Raw genomic sequence first — 14,171 nt, forward strand, 5'->3', positions numbered from 1 at the left:
TGGAGTGAAGCCGGGCCGGAAGTGAGGCGGTGTCTTCCCCTCTCGGCCCCCCGCTTCGCGGGCGCCGCCGAAGCCGCCGCGGCGGGCGAGGCGGGAGCGGCCGGCGGGGAGCCAATCGGCTGCGGGGAGGGGCGGGACTTCCTGCGCGGGGGCCCGAGAGGCTCGGTCGCCCGGCTCCGTGGTCCCCGGCTAGGCGGCGGCGGCGGTGGCGGCGGCGGCGGCGGCGGCGTCTCCTCCGTGGGGAGGCGCGCAGGGCCATGACGTCAGCGTCCACAAAGGTTCGGCCTCGCTCGCGGACAGCGCTCCCTGGCGGCCGCGGGCGGGCGGCCCCCCACCCCGTGCCCGCGGCGCCGGCTCTTCCGCCCGGGGCGGGGGGCGGGCGGGAGCCGGGCTGGGGTGGGGCTAGGGGCTCCGGGCGGGACGGCGCGGGGGTGTGCGCCGGCCCCCCGTGACGCCGCCCCGCCCCCAGGTCGGAGAGATCTTCTCGGCGGCGGGCGCCGCCTTCACGAAGCTCGGGGAGCTGACGATGCAGCTGCATCCCGTGGCCGACTCTTCCCCCGCGGGGTACGTGAGCCGGGCCGGCGCGCCGACTCGGTCCCCGCCGCGGACGCTGCGGGGCAGGGACAGGTGGTAGTGCGCCCCGCGCCGGGCACCGCGCAGAGTGGCTGTGAAGAAGCGCTGGTCGCGGGAGGGCCGGCTGCGGCTCCCGACCCGGACCCGGGCCGCCGCTCTGCCGTGCTGCGAGCCGACCGCAGGGCATGCGGGACGGCCCGAGCGCTGCACGCCGCGGCCGGGGCTCTGTGTGTAAGACCCCCCGCGGGCGGGACTGCTCTCCGCGCGCTCCTTGCAGCAGCTGCCGCACGCTGCTCGGGGACAGGCTTTCTCCTAACGTGGCTGTCGGGATAGGTGTGTTTGGGGGTCCTCGGGATGCCCACAGGGCGCTAAGAGCTTTTTGCTTTTTTGTTTTTTAAGGAATCCCTCTTTAGGGACCCACGGACGGGGCCCCAGGGACTGGGGGGAGGGGGCTGGTGGCTGTGGAACGCACAGCCTGTGGGCTGGCCGCACACCCCCCTCTTCCCACTTTCCTGTCCCCCTCTCCCCTCTGACAGCGCCAAGTGGACGGAGACGGAGATAGAGATGCTGAGGGCTGCGGTGAAGCGGTTTGGGGACGATCTTAATCACATCAGCTGTGTCATCAAGGAACGGACAGTGTGAGGGAGGGTGGCCGGCAGAGGCAGGGGGGTGGGCACTCTTCCTCCACACCCACCTGCCATCTTCCTGAGAACTCCCTTCCAGCTCAGCAAGCTTTCCTAGCTCGCTTCTGGCTGTGTTAGCACCTCCTGGAAGACTAAAAGAATAAGAGTGGGTCAGACGTTACTGAAATGCTGTGGTAACCAGGACCTTCCAAGAATTTTATTTCGGGTTGCCTGAGATGGCCAACAGTTGAATTTGGTGATGGGAGTTCCCTGGTGGTTTACACAGCTCCTTCAAGATGTTACTGTGGTGTTTCTGGGGATATTGGGACTCTGAACTAGTTGAGCGGGATCCGGTCCTAAGTCTCAGTCTACCTGTGGATCGCCAGGGCTTACCTGGTAGCCTTCCACACCCACACATCTCTCCCCCAGAAGAGAATTAGGATGTGGGCCTTCCCCACTACGCAGTTCAGGGAGTCCACTCTTCACATTCCATCTGCCCTGAGTGTGTGCAAAGCTTCGGGGGAACACGAGAACCCTACCAGAGGTTGGGGCCCTAACCGTGATGCTCATGAAGAGGCTCCCCAGAATTCCTTCAGAGTGGCCCGTTACCCCTGCCCCTCCCCTCCCTTCTTCCCTCAATCGCTCTGATGACTCCCTTCCTAACCTGCTCTCTCTTCTCTTCAGGGCCCAGATAAAGGCCACCGTGAAGCGCAAGGTATACGAAGACTCTGGCATCCCCCTTCCAGCTGAGTCGCCCAAGAAGGGCCCCAAGAAGATGCCGTCTGGTGTCCTGTCCCCTCCTCCAGCTGCCCCTCCACCAAGCAGCTCCAGTGTCCCTGAGGCCGGGGGTCCCCCCATAAAGAAACAGAAGGCTGGTGAGGGCTGCCGAGTTGCTGCCTGGGGGCTCAAGGTCCCGTCCGAGGTCCAGGGAGACAGTTGGGGGGTGGGTCAAAGAAGGACCAATCTCTCTTCCTTTCCCTGTCAAGGTTCCCAGAGAGGGGCTGAAGTGGCAGAGGGAGGGGGAGCTGGAAGCTTTGGGAAGCTGGGGGGCAGTCGGAGAACCTAGAACCTAGCTTACCCCCCCCCCCCCCAGATGTGACACTCAGTGCTCTGAACGACTCGGACGCCAACAGTGACCTGGTGGATATCGAAGGGCTGGGAGAAACTCCTCCAGCCAAGAAACTCAACTTCGACCAGGGTAGGAGTCCTCCTCCTCCCACTCCCACACTAGCTGAAGTGGTGGGGGAGGGTCTCCACAGGAGCCCCCTCCATTGTACAGAGGCTTGGGAAGAGAAGGTTCCCCGGTACGCCGTGCAGGGGATCGGGTCAGCAAGGAGCCGGGTGCGTGGGGGGAGGTCAGAGTTGTCTTGGAAGCATACTTGGGGCTCGCTCCATCTCGGCCCATTTTGCTTCCTGTTCCAGACAGCCTGACCCTGGATTCTGGCCTTCTCATGACCTCTGCTGACCCTCCTCCGCTCTCTCGCTGAGCCTTCCGCCTCTGACCCCTCTCACTGTTCCCCCTGGACCTGTGGATCGCCCAGGACTCCGAGCAGGCCTGCCGAAGAGAAGGTCAAGAGGCTGCTGGGGCCACACGCCTCGCCGTTCCTGTACGCGCATCTGCCCCCAACCCCTCTGACCTCCTTCCGATGGACTTTTTTATACAGAAAACAATAAAGATTGCCTTCTCCTCCCGCCTGGTGCCTGCAGCATCACATGATGGAGCGTGGGGGGCCGCCGCCTGCCTCCTGAGCCCCAGGGCCTCAGCCCCTCGCCGCTCTCACCACCCTGCCTGGAGCAGCACGGCAAATATTGGCAGGCTCTTCCCAGCGCCAATATTTCTGTGCTGCTAGAGCCGGGGGGGCTGGGGGTGGGCAACAAAGACTCCTCTCCGCTCTCCGAAGGCAGAGCCTAGCTCCCAGGACCTCTGGCAGGCAGTATTCCTGAGGCTGCCCTGGGGATTTTAGAGGGGCTATTTCCAGGGCTTCCAGGACCCCCCCCCCGCCGCCGCCCCCCACCTCACAGGAAGGCCCAGATGTTTTCTGTGTCGCTTCTCCAGGGTGGCCTCCCGGGGCCAGGCCTCAGCGGTGCCTCCCCCACCCTCGCTCTAACACCACAGTGTGGTTTGGACGTGGCCACAGAGCCGTACAAACCACAGTGTGCTGCTGGGGCGGGAGCAGGACTGGGGTGGCTTGAGAGGAAGGGAGCACAAGATGGTGCCTTGAAGACCCCCACCGCCAAGAGCAGGGACCTAGAGAAGGCTTCGAAGGCAAACGTGGCCCCAAGAAGGGTTGCGGGGGCAACAGGGAACCGGGGCTAGGGGCTGGCAGCCCACTGGAGGGAGAGGGGCCTAAGGGATGAGCTCGCCGTGGGATAAGACTGGAACCATCTTCCCTCCGCAAGAACTCTACTCAGGGGATCCCTCGGGTGGGGTCAGAGGCAGAGGAAACAGGGAACGACTGTGGGGGGCCAACAGACTGCCTCCCGACTCAGCAAGGGCAGGGACCCAAGGCTTCCTGTGTCCGTCCCTCCCCTCCCTGGGTCAGAACCCAAGAGAAAGCAAGGAGAGACAGAAGGCCAAGGACAGCAGGGTTGGGAGTTGGCAGTCCAGAGGTGGTGGGGCCGGAACATGGTGGGGAGAGGGGGGCCGGAAGTTGCCCTGGGCCCTGGGCCTGCCACAAGATGGAGGCCAAAGGCAGGAAATGGAGGCCAGGGGGAAAGGGGAGCAGCAGGGCCCAGGAAGAGGGCTGTCTGGACCTGGGGGCCAGGTACTCAACCTCCAGCACTGTTCCCACTCCCCACCACCCCCCAGGACCCACGCCCGGACCCCCCGCGACGACCCCCATCAGCCCATCCACCAGGCCCAGGAAGGCGGGCCCACCCCAGAAAGCCACGTTTAAGCTGAGACAAACATGCCTCTCCCCACCCCCACCCTAGGCCTTCCCTCAGCCTTTTCCTCCTGTCCAGGACATGATTTTTAAAAGCACCCCACAGAAGGCAAAATCCAAGGGCCAAAATCCCTTCCACAAATCAAAATAACATCCTCTGCAACCTAAAAGTTTTCCTCCTACCTCCCATTCCATCCGCTACCACCCCCCTTCCGACACACCCCCCAAAACTCTTAGCAATCAGAAAGATCTAAGATGGTGGGTGTAAGCAGTCTTTTTAGGCCCCGGGGGGATGCCAGACCCCCTCCCTCGAGACCCCTGTCTGTCCTGCACCAAATCCTGCCAAGGCCTCCTGCTTCTCACTCCAACCTCCCTAGCCCCCCAAACTGAACAGCTGCCCCCAGCTCCCATTCTCGGCAGAGCCTTTGTGGGGGTGAAACAGAAATCAAACACTTTGCTAACGGCTGGGGATGTTGGGGGACCTTCTGGTCTCAGCCTTTGGTTTCCATTTGGGGGACTGCAGTTTAGGGGCAAAAGGGAAAGCCTCTCCAATCATCCCCCCAGTTCCAAGACTGACAAAGCCCAACCCCACCCCAGCACGCACCTCCAAACCTCCCCCCCAACCGCCACGTCTCTCCTGAAAACAGGGGACACTTTCATCCCCACTTACCTCAGCTACTCTCCCCTGAGATCCTGGTCCCCTATTTTGAAGGGAGCAAAATTTGGGGTGCATCCCTCACATTTGGGGTGCAGGAGAAAGGAGCCGCCCCAGTCGCATCGCTGGCCTCCTTCCTCTCGGCTGGCTCAGGGAGTGGGGAGTGCCCTAGGGAGGGGGGACCCCCACAAGAGAGCTCAGAAGGGGGTTCCTCCATTCCCAGTCAGAATTGGGGACACCCCCCCAAACCCGTCCCAGCCCATCCGTCTCCAACTCGGCGGGAGAGGCAGCTGCAATGCCCCAGTCAGATTCCCCCAACACTACATTCCTCACCCCATCTAGAGGGGTCCCGGGGGCCCCAAAAAATCCCAAAAAAATCTAGGATGTTGGCAGGACGGTCCTGGACTAGCACCCCAAATTTGGGGTCCTCAGATAGCCCCGTTTTTTCAGGAAAATTCCGTCTTTCACCTGCCTCCCGCCAGCCCTGCTCTGTCCCGATGCCAATTTTGGAAGTCACTCCCTCCTTCCTCCTCCCCGTCTCTCCAGGCCCCCCCGCTCGGGGGCTAGGGGCCAGGAAACCTGGCTTCCAGACCAGGGGGGGCACTCCTCGAAGGGCTAGGGGCCAGGAGGTCAAGCTCACAGCCCCAGTCTTAGGGAAGCAGGAAAGCCCGATCCTCCCCTCCCCTCCCCCCTGGCTGGTCTCCGTGGTGGTTTAAGGAAAGCCTGGAGGATTGGAATCTGCTATTGCTGTTGCACAGGCAGGTTTTTTTCCTTGGGTTGGGGGGGTGGGCGGTGGGAGGGAGAGAGGGGAGGAGAGCCGAAGAGAGCAGGGACCCAGGCGTGCAGAGCTGGCCTGGCTCACCCCCTCGCCCCTGCTGCCGTGGGGAACCCCTCCCCCCACCCACCTCACCCGCATTCCCAGTCCTCTGACTGCTTTCTGTTTGGGGCTCTGATGCTAGAAACTCAGGGTACAAGAATCACCTCCGTGTACCCCCACCACCACCTCTCCTTGCCAACGTTCCAAAGGCACGGCCCTAGTCGGGGGTGTTCACCTAACCACGGGACACCCCATCTTCTCCCCAACCTTCCCAGAAAGTGAGTTGTGCTCCCTTAAGAGGTTGGGGTTCAGAGTCTGAAACCGCCTTCCGTCCCTCAGATCTATCCAGGCCACATAGAAATGAGAGGAGATACACTACCCACTACCTTTCCAAATTTCTCCCTTCAAGTCCTGGGTGTAAACTGGGGGTTCAGCAAAGAAAGAGATTTCTAGAATCTGGGATGGGTGAGAGGGAAGCTAGCTATAAGCAAAGGACATCCCAAACCAGCGTCACGCTCCAAATTAAGTGAACCCCCAAATCAATCTCACCTTATGACCCATCACTCAGCTTCATCAAATACACCCAAAGAGTGACCAAACACCCCAAAATAAGGACACCCCAAAACTTTAGTCTCCTACTCTGGGCCCTCACCTTGTTTCTCCCCCTGGAAAAAGCTTCATGGCTATCTATGTTTACACAGGACTATCCCCCCTCAAAATAAGTTTCCACAACATTCAAATATAAAGCTTTGCTCTACCTCAATGACCCACAATCACCCAGAAGGCCTTCAAACTTGCTCCCAGGTTCCTATTATGTTCCACCTCAAGCTAATAAAAAAACTCCAGATTGAATTTCAGGTCCCCCCAAGCCTAACCCAAGCCTTGAAACATACATGGTTTCCCAAAACAGACTGTACCCCAAAATCAGCATGACTACTCTACTTGAAATCAGATTGTCCATACACACCAATGACTCTTGAATCCCCAACACAAAGCCCTCATCCACCTCCTGAAGAACGCCTAGCGGGTTGTCCTGATATTCCAAAGTGACAATCTCCAAATTATGGGTGTCAGAGTCCCCAAAACTAACATAGCTTCAAAATCAGCTCCATGCCTAAAACTTACCATTGGCGCTCAGGCCTTCTGAATGCAGCCCCCAGTGCCCAGAACAATCCAGCTAACTCAACACCCCATAACAAACATACTCTCCACAGCTGACCAGATAACATAAAATCAGCTCCATCCTGATACCAAAGGGTGGAACTCTTTGTTCCTGGTGGAACTCCCACCTCCAAACTGAGCAGAGACCAGAGTAACCCTAACATGCAAAAGCCCCATCCCGGTCCTGATTCACTAGGGGTCTGGGATTCCCACTTTCTCAGCAGTTCTTTCCTGCGCCCAAATAAAGTCGCCCTCGGATCAGATAAAGACACCGCAGGCCTGGATACGCAGCTCCTCGGATGACGGGCAGTCATTCCTGGGCACCTGTGACCCTCTTGAACCCAAGTCCTGCTTTGCAGCTAGACTCAGCTCTGCACCCCCGTCTCCAAATAAACATCGCCTCCCCCAACGTCTCCCCCAAACAAAATATGAGGGTGTGACCCGTGCCTATCTCCCAGATCAGGGACCTCAAATTAGGGTTATCGGTTATCGGACGCCTCCTGCCCTCTCTCCCTTCTTTTACCCCGAGACCCTCCCTGTTTTCCCTCCTCTCTGTCCACCCCACCCAGCTTTCAGATTAATGTTCACTAAAAATTCACCTCCACCGACAGATAATAGTGTCTAGCGTAATTAGAAAAGAGAACCCTGAGCTCCCAAGGCTCAGACCCCACTCCTTTTCCCACCAGTTCCCTTGCTCCCAGAGCCCGCGGATTTCTCACCCCAGATAAGGAACCCCAGCCTCGGAGGAAAGTCCCCTCTGTCGCCTAACTCTCCCTCCCTCCGCCCAACCTTAGTTCCCCCCCCCCCCCCCCGGAGACAGAGGGACAAAATCAACCAGCGCAAAGGGGAGGAGGACGAAGGTTTCAGCCGCTCAGACCGAATCGATCCTGCGCCCCGGTCCGAGTGGACCCCAGCCGGGTGGAGACGGCGAGGCGAGGCTAGTGCTCGTCCGCCCCCTCGTGGAAGGAGTCAAACATTGCCGGGTTTTGCCTACTTGCCGCGCTGGACCCCGGCGTCCCGCCAGCCTCCAAGCGTAGCCGACGGGCGGGTGCCCGAGGCCCTAGTGAGCTGGGATTGGGGGAGGGCGAGCGGGCTTTGGGCGGGAGTCTGTCTCTCTGGATCCCTAAAAGGATTCAGAAGAGAGTCGGGAGCGAGAGTCCGGACGCCCAGGTCTCCGGAGCGCCTCTCGGCCCCCACCCGGGGCTTTCCCCACCTCCTCGAGGGGAAGCAGCTGGCGGAGCCGTCCGGTCTCAGGACAATGGAAGGAAACGAACTAGAAATCATATCCGTCCCCTCCCCGCCCCGCCCGATCAGAGCCCCCCCTCTTGTAGGCCCCGCTAGAGGAGCCTGTCATTCACACCGCGCCCTCCCGCTGCTGAGACCCCACGCGAGTCCACCGTGGCCTCCCCAAGCCTGGTGCCTCGCTGCGCTCCCCTCTCTCTCCCTTGATGTCGTACGTTGGAAGGGGGAGTTTTGCTGTATCCACTCTCCAGTTAACAGGCACCCCCCCTTCCAAAAGCCAACACACCGATTTTCGCTGCCCCAGGCCCCTCGACGACCCGGGTCACCCATATTTCCAATCTCGATATCCCCAACCTCCTCCCCAATTCCCGTGTCCCATCCCCGATTCCACTTCCAGTGGCCCAAGACCCCTTATGTTACGACCACCCCAGGGTTTCTGAGGTCCCGCCCTCGAGCCGGAGACCCCGCCCCGGGCTCGCCATCTGGAGAGCTCGGGAGGAAGGAAGGATACAGACCCAGGCGTTCACCCCACCTCCACCCCCGCCCCCGCCATCCCGGCCAGATAAAGGAGCCGAGTCCAAGAGGGGAGAGAGACCCCGCCCCCCTGAGAAGAGAAGCCGCAGCCCCTGCAGGACGGGGGTAAGAACGACAGACCGAGGGAGCCAGACTCCCGGGTCCCCGAAAAGGGTTGCTGATGGTAGGAAGACTGAGGCCCACTACCTGGGCTAAACTGGGACTCCGGGATTAGACAGTAGTGGAATTCCGTGCTTCGGAAAGGGAGCCTGGGCTGGGGTTTGGAGGGGCGTGGACCGCAGGCCGTCTGGGGTGCCCGGGCAGGTCGGACACCCGACATTCAGTCGCGCGGTGAAGCCGGGGGGCAGCGGGGTGCTGCACTGACGAGCAGTCGAACCGAGGGCGCTGCGGGCCGGGTCCCCCACGCTGGCCGTCGACGCCGCGGCGTGGGGGCGCCCACCTCGCGCAAGCACTGTGGAGCCTAGGGGGCAAGCGAGCGCCGATGAGCCGGGGGCGGAAAGAACTAGACGGCGCACGCGAGGCTGCGCGAGCCGGGCGGGGGGCTCGGCCCTGGCCGCACGTCCGCAGAAGGGGCGAACTGCGCAGGGAAGGCGTCTGAGCACCGCCTGGGTCCCTGAGCCCTTTCCTGGGCACCGGCAGGCCTGCGTCGCGATGGGCTCCACCGCCACCCCCGAGGGTGCGCTGGGCTACGTCCGCGAGTTCACTCGCCACTCCTCCGACGTGCTCGGCAACCTGAACGAGCTGCGCCTGCGCGGGATCCTCACTGACGTCACGCTGCTGGTTGGCGGGCAACCCCTTCGCGCGCACAAGGCGGTTCTTATCGCCTGCAGGTTCGGGGAGTGACTCAGGGGGGAGGGGCGGGACCAAATGGGAAAGGGCTGGTGTCACAAGGTCTTTGGGAGGGGATCCGAAGCCAAGCCTTCCAGAGGCAGGAGGCTGAGCGCGGAGCGTCGGGGAACCGGGGGGATCATGGGGAGGAGGTGGGGCTTTTCTACAGGGTGGCGTGTCTCCGTGGGCTCCCAGGCCCTGATGTAGCCTCTCCGCCCTCTCTCCAGTGGCTTCTTCTATTCAATCTTCCGAGGCCGCGCAGGCGTGGGGGTGGACGTGCTCTCCCTGCCCGGGGGCCCCGAAGCCGGGGGCTTCGCTCCTCTCCTGGACTTCATGTACACGTCACGCCTACGCCTCTCTCCCGCCACTGCGCCGGCTGTCCTCGCAGCCGCCACCTACTTGCAGATGGAACACGTGGTCCAGGCATGCCACCGCTTCATCCAGGCCAGGTGAGGGAGCCCCAGCCCGGTGTCCTCCGTTGGGTGAGGCAGCAACCCAGGTGTCAAGGGTGGAGGCCAGGATTAGGAAAGAGCACTCATATCCCTCGCGCTTTTCCCAGCTCCGAACCTCTGGGCATCTCCCTGCGGCCTTCGGAGGCAGAACCGCCCACGCCCCCAACGGCCCCTCCATCAGGCAGCCCCAGGCGCTCCGAAGGGCATCCAGACCCACCTACCGAGTCTCGCAGCTGCCGTCAAGGCCCCCCCAGCCCAGGCAGCCCAGACCCCAAGGCCTGCAACTGGAAGAAGTACAAGTTCATCGTGCTAAACTCTCAGGCCTCCCAAGTGGGGAGCCTGGCCGCAGAGAGGAGTTCTGGTCAACTTTGTCCCCAGGCCAGGCTCCCCAGCGGAGATGAGGCTTCCAGCAGCGGTGGCAGCAGCAGTGAAGAAGGACCCATTCCTGGTCCCCAGAGCAGGTACAGACCCTGGAACCTCAAGAATTTGCGGAGGCCAGCCTCAGCTCGGAGGCAGAGCCATGGGGCCTGGGCGGCCAGGAGCAGGGAGTGAGGGGGTGGGACTTTGGCAGCACAATTGGATATGGCTCATTGGTCAGTATTGGCTCACCACCAGAGGGTAGGCCTTCCGCTCCGAGTTCTCCAGGCGAGAACCCCTCCATCAAATCTCTCCTAATCCTTTTCTCTGGGCTTGCCACCTGCCTAGGCTCTCTCCACCTGCTGTCACGGGACAGTTCAAATGTGGGGCTCCAGTCAATACCCCCCATCTCCTCACAGCCCTGGCTCAAGAGACCACTGGATCACACTCTGGGCGGGCTTGCCCACCACCAGGTAAGAGCCCTTCCTTTTACCTCCTCCCTTGGCTTTTCTCCTCAGGCTGCTCAAGGCCAGTTTGGACCAAAAGGAAAGGCCCGCCCCCAATTACTGCAAATCGGAATCGCCTAGGGAGCTTTTCAAAATCCCATTGCCCAGGTCACACCCCATAGATCAGAAAGTCTGGAAGTGGGAGCCAGGAATCAGTATTTTTTAAAAGCTTCCAATGAGCAGCAAAGTTTGGGAACTTCTGGCCTGTTCCCATCAGGGCTGAGTGGTGGGCCCAGGGCTGGGCAGGGCCTCTCCCGCAAGCTGTCGAGCCGAGCAGTGGTCCAAGAGAGGAGAAACAGAAACTTCACCCAGTAATTGGGGCCTCCATATACCACCACCACCACTATTGAAGAGATTAGCAGAGTATTCTGAAGTCAGACAGACATGAAGTCAGATCTTGGCTTGTCCTCTTACTAACCATGTGACCTTGAGTAAGTCAAATGAACTCCAGAAGCCTTAACAGTAAATTGGGGAAAAAGAAAACCCCCTACTACTGCGGTTTGAGGATTCACTGGAATTGTCATTACCCACCTCCCTCCCAGGAAGTGAATTTTTCAGCTGCCAGAACTGTGAGGCGGTGGCTGGGTGCTCGTCGGGGCTGGACCCCTTGGCTCCTGGGGATGAGGACAAGCCCTACAAATGTCAGCTCTGCCGGTCTGCCTTCCGCTACAAAGGCAACCTGGCCAGTCACCGCACGGTGCACACAGGTAAGGAGGGAGAGGGCCCTGGCCTTCGTGCCCGCGGGCGTCCTAGGACGGAGTCCCTGACCTCCCGGCCTCCCGGCCTCCCTGCCTCCAGGGGAGAAGCCCTACCACTGTTCCATCTGCGGAGCCCGCTTTAACCGGCCGGCCAACCTGAAAACGCACAGCCGCATCCATTCGGGAGAGAAGCCCTACAAGTGTGAGACGTGCGGCTCGCGCTTCGTGCAGGTACCGAGCGCGTCTCCCAGCCCGCTCCAAGGCAAATTTGCCGGAGGGCGGGGCGGGCCGTCGGGGAGGGTTCGGTGCCTCCCAGATGCGCGCTCTGAGCTCCCCCTGGCCGCCCAGGTAGCGCATCTGCGCGCGCACGTGCTGATCCACACCGGGGAGAAGCCCTATCCTTGCCCCACCTGCGGCACTCGCTTCCGCCACCTACAGACCCTCAAGAGCCACGTTCGCATCCACACCGGGGAGAAGCCGTACCACGTGAGTACCCGACCCGGCCCGGCGTGTACCTAGGGGCGGGGCTGCGAGGGGAGCGGGCCGGGCGGGCCCCGGAGCTCTCCGAAGTGGGCGGAGTCCTGGGAGATAAGGGGCGGGGCCGGGGGCCGGGAAGCGCGCGCACCGAAGTTAGGCTCCCGGGCTGGGCGCCGTCCTCCGGAGGAGGAGCTAGGGATGGAAGAGGGCGGGACCTAGCTCCGCGACCGCCGCCGAGCCTCGCGGGAGACGCGCGGACCCGAGAGCTCCTCTCCCGCGGAGAGCCGGGGGCGGCCGTGGAGGGGGCGGGAGCTGACCCGCTGTCCTCCCACAGTGCGACCCCTGCGGCCTGCATTTCCGGCACAAGAGTCAACTACGCCTGCATCTGCGCCAGAAGCACGGAGCTGCTACTAACACCAAAGTGCACTACCACATTCTGGGGGGGCCCTAGCTGGGCGCCGCGCCCAGGTCCCACTCGCTTCCCGGAAGCCGGGACAGCTGCGGGCTCGCGCCTGGCTTCCCTGTCGGGCCTGGGCATGCGGGGCGTGCAAGGCCCCTCCGGCGTCGGCAACGGCCACCGCCTTAAATTCGCACTGGGGAGAGCAGGGGTGGCAGATCTCCGCTTGATCTGCCTCCGTTTTGCTGGTCAAAACCTCTTCCCCACAATCCAAATTGTTCCTGAGGAGACAGCCAGCTGGGAGCTGCGGGGGGGAGACTGGAGGGAACGGCCCTCCACCTGCAGCCCCCCCTCTCATTTGGTTTCTCTGTAAATATAATTTATTGAGGCCTGTGGGTGGCACCAGGGCCTTCATGCCACCGCATTTCCCACGTGCACAAGTGTGATCAAACGTGGCCTGAAGCACAGTGTGTGGGGTCAGCTCTGCGGGCAGAGATGAGCACTTAGCGGTCTCCTTCGGCTTGACTGTTTTATGTTTATTCTTGTCATAACTTTCATCTTTAGAGTTGTTGTTTCTCCTATCTGTTTGCTTGTCAGTTCGTTGAAAGTGGAGAAAGGGTCTCTCTGTGTCCCGTCCCTCCCAATCCTAGGTCTGGAACCTTATTTGTTCTAGGGCAGCTCTGGGGACATGTGGGGTTGTGGAATTGGGTCGGGAACCCTCTTTGGTATTCTGGATATTGTAGGTTCTCTAGCGGGCTAGAACTGCATATGGACTCTGCTCTGGTTCCAAGACTTAGAGGATCTTTTTTTTTGGTGAGCCGGAAATGGAAGTAAGAAGTGCTTCCTGGGGGCCATGGATGTGGGGGCTTTGGCAGTCTTGGAACTGGAGGGAGGATTGGAAAGGCTTTCTCTCGTGGCCCTCACTGGCCCATGAGTCTGGTCACCTAGGTTTGGCTCCACTGTGCCAATCTGTCATGAGTTGGGCTTTAGTTGAGCCCAGAATCCTCCCACTGGGGCCTGTTCTCAGCACTGGGTTGATCCCGTCCTTATCAGAGATGACGCAACCTTTTCTGACTCTGCCCAGACTCTAAGAATGCTATGACCTGTGGGAGAATTATTAAACTCTATCTTGACTAAGAGATAAAGAGTCATGACCAGTCCTTAACTGTAGAGGTGTCTGGGTTCCAATGTTCCTTGGGGTTCTCTCTACCTGAGACAAGCGCCTTCTTCCTTTAGTGGGTTTTCAGACATCTGGCAAGTGTCCAGATTCCAGAAACTTCTTTGCCTCTAGAAGTCACAGGTGCTTGGTAACTTTCTTACCTTAGAAAAGCTAGGTCTGTGACCTGGCCTTCCTGTCACTGCATTCCTGTCTGGAACCGGTGAATGCACTATTACCTTCCACAGGGAGAGAAAAGTGGCTGAGTTCCATTCTGGATTTGCTGTAGTTTGGGATTATGACTGGGATTACTGTTGGGATTAGGGATTTAGAAGATTTAAAAGAGTAATTGACTGATGGTCCTTCTAGTTGACCAAGTATCTGGGTAGGATTAAGAGGTTGTTTGAGGGGCACAGTCCCCGTTGTAGGCCCAGTAGGTAGAAAGTTGGGAATGGGGTTGCCTCTTGACTAGACGGGATGTCTGGAATGTGAGATGATACTCTGAAGCCTTGACTTACAGTCCTTCGCCTGCTGCCTTGGGAGCTGTTTGATTGTGGGGTATGGGTGGAGGGTGAGGAGCACTTTGAATTTGTGGGGTGGGGCTTCCTCAAGATAGGTCAGGACTAATTGCTGCCACTTGAGGACAGGTGAGAAAGCAACTTTTATCATTCCCTTTTCCTCCCCACTGCAGAACTGAAGTAGGGAGAGAAAGCAGAAGAGAGATATGAGAAGGAACCATGATTTTTTTTTTTTTTCCCAATTGGATGGGCAGGTGAAGAGCGCCTAGGGGTGGAAATGTTAGATCTTGCA

The 14,171-nt window shown here is 60.3% G+C and overlaps 2 protein-coding genes across 5 annotated transcripts; both read left to right on the forward strand.

The window, feature by feature from the left end:
- Positions 1-153: 153 nt before the first annotated feature.
- Positions 154-2,886, forward strand: C15H17orf49 (chromosome 15 C17orf49 homolog). Of its 4 annotated transcripts, none has more exons than XM_021694634.1 (6): positions 154-278; positions 470-564; positions 1,110-1,211; positions 1,881-2,071; positions 2,290-2,394; positions 2,619-2,886. In XM_021694634.1, the coding sequence occupies exons 1-6, from the start codon at positions 258-260 to the stop codon at positions 2,681-2,683; spliced, it is 579 nt and encodes a 192-aa protein (XP_021550309.1). In that variant the 5' UTR covers positions 154-257; the 3' UTR covers positions 2,684-2,886. The 4 variants fall into 4 exon arrangements, with proteins under 4 accessions (XP_021550309.1, XP_021550310.1, XP_044777444.1 ...); XM_021694635.2 differs by having other exon boundaries at positions 2,623-2,886; XM_044921509.1 differs by lacking the exon at positions 1,110-1,211.
- Positions 2,887-9,141: 6,255 nt separating this feature from the next.
- On the forward strand, positions 9,142-12,951 carry BCL6B (BCL6B transcription repressor). Its single transcript, XM_044921650.1, has 8 exons — positions 9,142-9,320; positions 9,546-9,767; positions 9,878-10,231; positions 10,476-10,600; positions 11,176-11,340; positions 11,432-11,562; positions 11,680-11,817; positions 12,143-12,951. Exons 1-8 carry the CDS (start codon positions 9,142-9,144, stop codon positions 12,257-12,259), a joined length of 1,431 nt encoding a protein of 476 aa, XP_044777585.1. The 3' UTR covers positions 12,260-12,951.
- The last annotated feature ends 1,220 nt before the right edge of the window (positions 12,952-14,171 follow it).

Source organism: Neomonachus schauinslandi, chromosome 15 (assembly GCF_002201575.2).
Source record: "Neomonachus schauinslandi chromosome 15, ASM220157v2, whole genome shotgun sequence".
In the NCBI taxonomy this organism is placed as follows: domain Eukaryota; kingdom Metazoa; phylum Chordata; class Mammalia; order Carnivora; family Phocidae; genus Neomonachus; species Neomonachus schauinslandi.

Coding starts and splice junctions, on each gene's coding strand:
- BCL6B (XM_044921650.1), top strand. CDS start 9,142: ATGGGCTCCACCGCCACCCCCGAGGGTGCGCTGGGCTACGTCCGCGAG. Junction 9,768..9,877: donor CACCGCTTCATCCAGGCCAG/GTGAGGGAGCCC, acceptor CGCTTTTCCCAG/CTCCGAACCTCTGGGCATCT. Junction 11,818..12,142: donor CCGGGGAGAAGCCGTACCAC/GTGAGTACCCGA, acceptor GTCCTCCCACAG/TGCGACCCCTGCGGCCTGCA.
- C15H17orf49 (XM_021694634.1), top strand. CDS start 258: ATGACGTCAGCGTCCACAAAG. Junction 1,212..1,880: donor GTCATCAAGGAACGGACAGT/GTGAGGGAGGGT, acceptor TCTTCTCTTCAG/GGCCCAGATAAAGGCCACCG. Junction 2,395..2,618: donor GAAACTCAACTTCGACCAGG/GTAGGAGTCCTC, acceptor TTCCTGTTCCAG/ACAGCCTGACCCTGGATTCT.